At 43.0% G+C, this 8,183-nt stretch overlaps 1 protein-coding gene across 1 annotated transcript in view; it reads left to right on the top strand.

Moving 5' to 3' along the window:
• Window positions 1-5,293: 5,293 nt before the first annotated feature.
• MAML2 (mastermind like transcriptional coactivator 2) overlaps window positions 5,294-8,183 on the top strand; it is a 154,539-nt gene continuing 151,649 nt past the window's right edge. Inside the window, exon 1 of the mRNA XM_044669003.1 lies at window positions 5,294-5,314. Within this exon, the coding sequence (XP_044524938.1) occupies window positions 5,294-5,314 (21 nt within the window). The remainder of the gene's footprint in view (window positions 5,315-8,183) is intronic.

Genomic DNA, 8,183 nt, shown 5'->3' with positions numbered 1-8,183 from the left:
CATTTACTAACTGTGAGACCCTGAACAAGTTGTTTAATCTTTCTGTGCCTCAGTTTTCTCATCTGTAAAATGGAAATACCCATACCTTATTGCCTACTTCACTGGGTTGTTGTAAATATCAAATGGGATCATCTCTGAGAAGCAACATGGAAGTTTTAAAGTGCTCTCAAGTGCTGGTTAGTAGTCCTAGCGCCCCCCCCCCCAGATAATTGCCCTGGGAAGCACAATCTCAAGTTTCAGGAAGGGAAAGCTATAGGCAAAGCAGTCTTCTGTAGCCTCTCTTGAGTACTTCATGCTGCTTCCCTTTCCTTTCTGCAGCTGGAGCTTCTCAGTAGAGAAGAATAAACCAGCATGGCCCCGGGGGGTGAGGATGGGGGGGAGATGTAGAGTGGGCAGCAACACGCCCACCAGCTTATGCCTTTCGGTGGATCCACACCTAGACATCAGAGCACAGCAGGCCATTTCAACATCCCTGGGAGAGGGGAAAGGATATTCAATGGAAGCTTTGACTAAACTGTCATGCCACTGCCGAAGGGGCCGGCTGTGATATCATCTGTCTGCTGGGGATGGAACAGAAGGCCACCACCTCGCTCATGCCACAAGCATGGCTGCTCAGATCAAACATACCCTGGCCTCTTGGAAGTTGGAGTTTCGGGACCCCATTGTGATCTTCCTGAGCCAGCCATTCCTTCTCTGCACCTCTTTTCAAGTTGTCAACCCTGGCAACCAAGGAATTGTTCTCCTGGCACCGTTCAGAAGAACAATACCCCAAGTTGACACTCGGGGAGGGCTCCCCACCTCCCCTTGTCCATCAGCCCCACGGCCTCCTTCTCCCTAAGAAATGTTCATTTTCCACATGTGCCAAATCTATCGGTGGGCAGATAGGCTGATGTTTCTCCGGCCTTCCTCGGGGCCCAGGGATTTGTTTATTTCTTTAAGAAGCAGTATTTGTGAGGGCTCAGATAAGAGCCCTGCGATATGTGGCTGTTACCATAGCAACTTTTCTCCCTTAAAAAAAAAAATACCCTAACCTTGTGAATGGACACATAAGAAATCATAAGAAATTAAATTCCATCACTGATCTCCACCCCCACCCCCCAATCCCCCTGGAACAGAATGAGCAGAGAATACAGAAGGCTCTGTCAGCCTCATGAAAAGATTTGTGTGAACAATTTCCATGCTCCGGTTTGGACAGCGCTGACTGTGCGCTGCGCATTCCTGTAATAATATTTCAGCATGAAAATCAAACAGCCCTATTCCTACTCAAAAGCTCGCCTTTAATTATGGAGGAGATCTCCAAGGCAGAGAACAGTATCCTCCATCAAGGCCCAGGAGGGTGGGCGGATCATCTGCCAGGCTCTGTGAAAGCCTCGCCTTCCCTTCCTTTAATGTGGCTCCAGACCAATGAGACTGGACAGCGGGCTCCGCACGCCTGGCCGAAGCCCTATGGGGTGGGCTTTTTTCAGCTCTTTCCCCCACCCCACCCCACCCCAGGGAAACACAGGTGACTCCTTAACTCTGATTAGAGAGGCCGGTGTGAAGTTAAAAGAGGTCAAACAATGGAAAGGTGCAAAAAGCCTGGCGTTAAATAGCTAAATAGCGTCTGCCAGGACCAGGGGGGGCTTATCACATCAAGTAATGAATTTGCCAGCATTAGGAAAAGGTCGCCCTGGGGAGAATTTTCCTTTTCATTGGCCAAAAGTAATCCAGAAAAAGAAAAAAAGGGGGCTTATACCCTATAAGCCACCAGGCATGGTAGAGAACTGGTCATTTTATCCAAGGACTTTGACAAGGCAGAGACAGAATGAGAAGAAATGCACTTGAGAGGCTAACCCAGACGGATAATGCGAATTGTTCTGAAGTGGCGCCTCTATCAAGGTGTTCCTTCAGCATTTCCAGACTCTAAGACAAGGGTCGGCAACCTTTTTGGCCGTGAGAGCCATAAACGCCACATTTTTTAAAATGTAATTTCGTGAGAGCCGTAAAGTGCTCACAGTGACGCTTCTGTAACAGCGCCTGAAAAAAAATGGACTTTATGGCTCCTGCAGAAAGAGCCATATCTGGCCCTCAAAAGAGCCAGGTATGGCTCGAGAGCCATACATTGCCGACTGCGCTAGTCCCTCTGAAGACAGAAATGAGAGGATGGATAATGCATGATGAGAACTAGCTGACGATCAGGTCCATCGTGAAACTGTCTGGTCATATGTGATTTCACATAGCAACCTGATTTAGTGTGAATAGACCCCATCCTGACGCACCAAGAGATGTTTGCAAACTGAGCTCAAGGAGCCGGAGCCTTGGTGACTGGCAATTATTAAGGGCTTTCCCCTTGCAGAGCTCTTTCTCTCCATTGTCTCACATGGCCCACCTGATGACTAGGTGGAGTGCACAGGGAAGACAGGAGTAATCAATTTACAGAGGGAGGCAGTATGCCATAGTGGATAGACTGTCAAACTTGGATTCACAAAGGTGATGGTGCAGATCCTTCCACTGACTTTTCATAAAGGGGTGACTGTGGGAAATTACTTCAAATTTTTGAACCTCATTTCATTTATCAAATTATAGGCAGGTTTGTGTTCCATGATGTATTTGACATTCAATTCAACAAGCTTTTATAGAGAATCTCTTATGTACCAGGTGAGGCATACAAAGACAAGAACAAAACAATCCCATTTTTGAAAGTGTTTATGTTCAGAAAACAATAAGTATGTACAAAGTATATACAGAGGAATCATGAAATGATTTTAGGTGGTAGAGAGAACTACCTACTGGAGGACATTAGGGAATGTCTAGGGGCAGCTGGGTGGCTCAGTGGATTGAGAGACAAGCCTAGAGATGGGAAGTCTTAGGTTCAAATCTGGCCTCAGACACTTCCCAGCTCTGTGACCCTGGGCAAGTCACTTAACCCCCATTGCCTTGCCCTTACCACTCTTCTGCCTTGGAGTCAATACTGTGTATTGACTCCAAGACAGAAGGTAAGGGTTTAAAAAGAAAAATCTTCTAAGCTGTATTTTGAAGGACATTGGGATTCCCTAAGAGAGAAATGAGGAAGGAAAGCTTTTCTGATGGTTTAGGAAGTTATAAAATAATAGCTTGACTTTTACTAAGAATCATCACTCTATTTGAAACTGAGAAATCTATATCTGAGGTCACTGCTAATTTTTTTAAAAATATCTATTGATATCTTATGATTTTTATACCAGTCATTTACATACATCTTCACTGATTCCTCCCTTGAAACAAAGTATAATAGTTGAGCAAAACCAACTGACAAAGTAACTGTGTCTCATACAGCATATATAACATTCTGTATCCATAGACCTCGTCTCTCTATGGAGACAAGGGAAATGTATTTCATCATCTGCTCTTTTTTTTTTTTTTAACATTTTTAAACCCTTAACTTCTGTGTATTGGCTCATGGGTGGAAGAGTGGTAAGGGTGGGCAATGGGGGGTCAAGTGACTTGCCCAAGGTCACACAGCTGGGAAGTGTCTGAGGCCGGATTTGAACCTAAGACTTCCCATCTCTAGGCCTGGCTCTCAATCCACTGAGCTACCCAGCTGCCCCCCATCATCTGCTCTTAAAGACAAGATTGGCCATTTACTGCTATTTCCTTTCACCCCATAGTGCAAAGAGTTGCACTTTATTGTCCTGTTTTCTATATCATCTGAGCTTATTCCCTTATACACTGAAAATAGATGTAGAATTGAGTATGAGGGTGCTGTGCATCACATTTCTCATGCAGTCTTCCAATCTCATTGAGCCACCTTCATGGAGGAGCAGCTGGAGGGCTTCTTGGGCCACATCTGGCTTTCTTGTCTGATCCAGAACACAGATTAACATAGAATGAACGAGTGAAGCATTTGAAAAAAAAGAACCAAATATCCTACAGCTGCTTTTCTCATAGCAGATACTTAATAAATGACTTTTGAATGAATGAGTCTCATCCCTCCCAATACAGGTCATCAAGAATATATTTTCGGGGGCAGCTGGGTAGCTCAGCGGATTGAGAGCCAGGCCTAGAGACGAGAGGTCCTAGGTTCAAATCCGGCCTCAGACACTTCCCAGCTATGTGACCCTGGGCAAGTCACTTGACCACCATTGCCTAGCCCTTATAACTCTTCTGCCTTGGAGCCAATGCACAGTATTGGCTCCAAGACAGAAGGTAAGGGTTTAAATATATATATACATATATATATATATTTTTTCAAATCATATGATCATTCATTCAACAAATATTTAATGAACATCTACACATATTAGGTATAATTATAAAAGCTATATGGACCACAAGGAGCTTATGATATATATAAGAACATGCCCACAGACACTACAGTAGAAGGCCTGGATATAGGAATTGTTACAAGGGAGTAACAAAACTTTCTGGAGTTCATAGGAATCTAGAACGTGGGGTTGAGAAAAAAATGACCTCTTAAAATAAGCTACATATTACAGGAGAACCTTCTGAAGCTTGGAAGTAACAGAAGGGCAGGGAACAAAGTGACTTTCTTCTCTAGCATCAAGGCTTCATCCAAATCTCAGTCATAGAGACATTTGATCTGAAAGAAATAACTAGTGCTCCATAATGGTATACTTTCCCAAACTCTTGAGAAAGGATGAGGGTGGGGGGTAGGGGGACAAATAGAGCCAAGAACCTGGGAGTACATATCAGAAACATAGAAATTTTGCACCAGGAGCAACAAACAGAAGAAACTGGGCCCTGAGACCAGCTTGAAACACTCCCTCATTTGTGCAGGGTGGAGGAGTGGACATTGCTTTCAGAGAGATAGAGAGATCTCAGGATGCTCTCCTGAGACCCCTGCTTGAAAAACTCTGGTAGTAAAGAGCAGCTTTGGGGCAAGGGAGAAGCTCTCCTCCTTTCCTCTCTCCCCCAGAACCCACCTGCTAACTTCCTATAAGCTAAGTGTTCATGCTAACTGTATGCTAAGCTCTAAGTTTCTATACTTATATAGCACTGTCTTATCTTTTTTTAAAAACTCTACCTTACATCGAAGCACCAATACCCTGTATCGGTTCCAAGATGCAAAAATAGTAAGGACTTGAGGGTTAAGTGACTTGCCCAGGGTCACACTGCTTAGGAAATGTCAAATTTGAACCCAAGACCTCTCATCTCATCTTTAGGCCTGGTTCTCAATCCACTGGGCTAACCAGCTGCCCCCAGGGAGTACCTTTTGAGCCAGGTTATTGCATGAAGTTTCTGAGAAAAAGGAAGAAGAGTATTCCAGGTGAATGAAAAAGTAATGAGAAGTCAATGTAGTAAAATAGTACGATCGATGGCTTTGAAGTCAGAGGAGGTAGGTTCAAATGCCACCTCTGATTATTATTATTACCTTTATGACCTTTGACAAATTACTTCACCTCCAAGGCCATACTTTACTCACCTCTAAAATGAGAGGGTTGGTCTAAATGTCTTCTGGGGTCCCTTCCAATTCTAGATCTATGAACCTAACACTCAGCAAATATTTATGAATATAATTCCAGTTTCCAGCTTCAAGAAAGGCTATACTATCACTTATAGGGAAATTCACTGAAGCTTCTGGGGAGCAAGGTGGAAATCAAGGATATGTTGAGGCCCTAACTCCTCTACATGTCTGCAAAAGAATCTGTTCTCTCCCTTAGAGTCTGGAACCATACGTCTCTTCTCTCTCTCTCTCTCTGTCTCTCTCTCTCTCTGTCTCCCTCTCTCTCTCTCTCCCTCTCTCTCTCTCTCTCTCTTTCTGTTTGTCTGTCTGTCTGTTTCTCTCTTTCTGTCTGTCTGTCTGTTTCTCTCTCTTTCTGTTTATCTGTCTGTCTGTCTGTCTATCTGTCTCTCTCTGGAAGAAGAAATGATGAATCTCCTCTCCAAAGTGTTTGTGACAATGCCACTCCTCACACAGACACCCAGTCTGCCTTGTCTACATCTATTAAATATCATGCAAAATTTTCTAGGCTTGGCCAGAAATTCTGGTTCCATTAAGCACCTACTATGTGCCAAGCACTTCTCTAGAGGATATAAAAATCAATCCCTATTCAAAAAGACTTTATGTTCTAATAAAAGAGACAAGAAGTACATGTAAAAAACATTTACAGCACAAACAAATATAATGTGTACAAAGTAGTTAACATAGACAATAAGTTACATGGTTCTTTACAAACATCTCATTTCAACCTTAAAACACCCCTGTGCAGTAGGTAATACGTGTTAATATGCCCCATTTTCTAAGTACAGAAGATCAGGCTATCAACTGAATTCCCTGCCCTCCCAGAGCCAATTAAGTGTTAAAGGTGAGATTTGAACCCAGGTCTTCTAGGCTCTAAGTCCAGTGCTCTATCCTCTATGCCAAGCTGGATAAAGGCAAGTGCAAAGACAAGAAGCTAATAAGAGTGAGTCATACATAGACCAGAGGGGGGTCCTTTTTTAAAAAAATATCCAGGACTTGGAGTAAAAAAATGATAATTCTGAGGCAGGTAAAGGGAAACATATGTGCCCTGAGTTCAGTGATAAAGGTCTCTGTGACATCAATCTTGCTGGCATCCTGCATTGAAAGCAATTTGCAAGGTCATTCCCAGAGATCTTGCTCAGTGGAAATCTGCCCCACATTATTTCAAAAAAGCAAATGAAAGAAACTGTAGGGACATTTTTGAGGATTAGGCATTTCTTCTATTAAGACTCTGCTTTTACTATTTTAATCAGACTTCTCAACCTTATGAATAGTTGAGGTTCTCCTTGTAAGGCTAGTGCAAAATGACCTCTTTTCCATGCCTGATTATCCCTATCCACATTCATCACGCAGCCTGGTATTTCTTTCTCATCAGGATTCAATCAGAAAGCAGTTGAATTTCCCAAAGCTTGGGTCAGTTTACTCTTCACACAATATTTCAAGAGAATAGCCATTGATGTTAATTTCAGAAACAATTCACCTCCAGGCACTGTGACATGTTGATGGTCAGAGAGAGTTTTCAAGGCTAACATAAGCACACTTCAGAAAAATCCCCAGAGGCTTTGCTATAAAGAAGGGGCTGCTTTCAAGCCTACTTGTTTGACTCTGAATAATCAACAGGCTCCTGGCTGATTTTTTTTTTACAACTTCGACCTATTTAAAGGTTTTTTTTCCTCAGTGTTCCAGGTTGAGCTTCTCCTCTTACCCATTTTCAAAAAGTCTATCTGCCTATGAAGTATGCCCATTTATCAGGTAGAGACCACGCCTCAGGGAGATAATTACACTGATACAGCAAGTTAGATCAAAGCTTAACTATTGTTACAACATGGGTCACTTGCTTCAAAGAACTAAACTGGGAACAATATAGCATAGAGGCACACTTCCCTCCCCTCCTCAACCTCCATTTAATCTATCATTTAAATTAGCCAGATTCCTTTTTTTTTTTATCTCTCTGTAAGTATATGGCAAGTGGTGGGAGTCTAATGCCTTAGACATTCATGGAAGAGCCAGGGAGCAGCTCCATCTGTCAAGACAGTTTCTGATTTCAGGGGAATAGAGGTTTAACAAACTGGGCCAGAGTATATTAATTTTTTTTTAGTTGCAACCAAATCTCTCTGCAAAGCCCTTCGTGTTTCATGGAGCTAGTTAAGCAATTTCCCCCTAGATGAGTCTTTGATGTTAAAATAAACACAGACTGGGAGTGAAAGCTAAGGCACGCTCTAAAGAGCCTCTGTCTATACAGTTCAGAGTCGTCAGGGCTGATGGAAAGAGAAGAGAAAACACACATCAACAGCTCACTGCATGGAGAACATAGATACTGTTGCTATAAGAGAAATGTCTCTTTAAAAGTTTCATGACATCAGGACCAGAAACATCAAAGGGCCTGGGTTGATGCTCTCAGGTGCTTTGCCAAGACTATCTTTCTCAAGGCTGTTTCTCATTCCTTTGTCCTGGAGTTCCAGTTGAGCCTGAAGCTAGGATGGACCTCTCAGAAGGTCAAAAAGGTCAGCCTCCTGTCTCTAGGCACAGATACATTCAAACGAGCCATTCCTGGTCTAGGCAAGTCAGATCTATGCAGAGTTTTGTTTTGTTTTGTTTTGTTTGGGGGGTAGAGATAGTTTTTGTTTACTTTCCAAAATTTTCTTGTGAATTACTGAATCCATGCATACATACATACATCATCAGGGTAAAGCAGAGAGAACACTGGATCAGAGTGCAAAGACCCCGGTTAGAATCCTGCCTT

Source organism: Gracilinanus agilis, chromosome 3 (genome assembly GCF_016433145.1).
Source record: "Gracilinanus agilis isolate LMUSP501 chromosome 3, AgileGrace, whole genome shotgun sequence".
In the NCBI taxonomy this organism is placed as follows: Eukaryota; Metazoa; Chordata; class Mammalia; order Didelphimorphia; family Didelphidae; genus Gracilinanus; species Gracilinanus agilis.
Note: the sequence above shows the minus strand (reverse complement) of the source record. Positions and strands in the feature narration are given on the sequence as shown.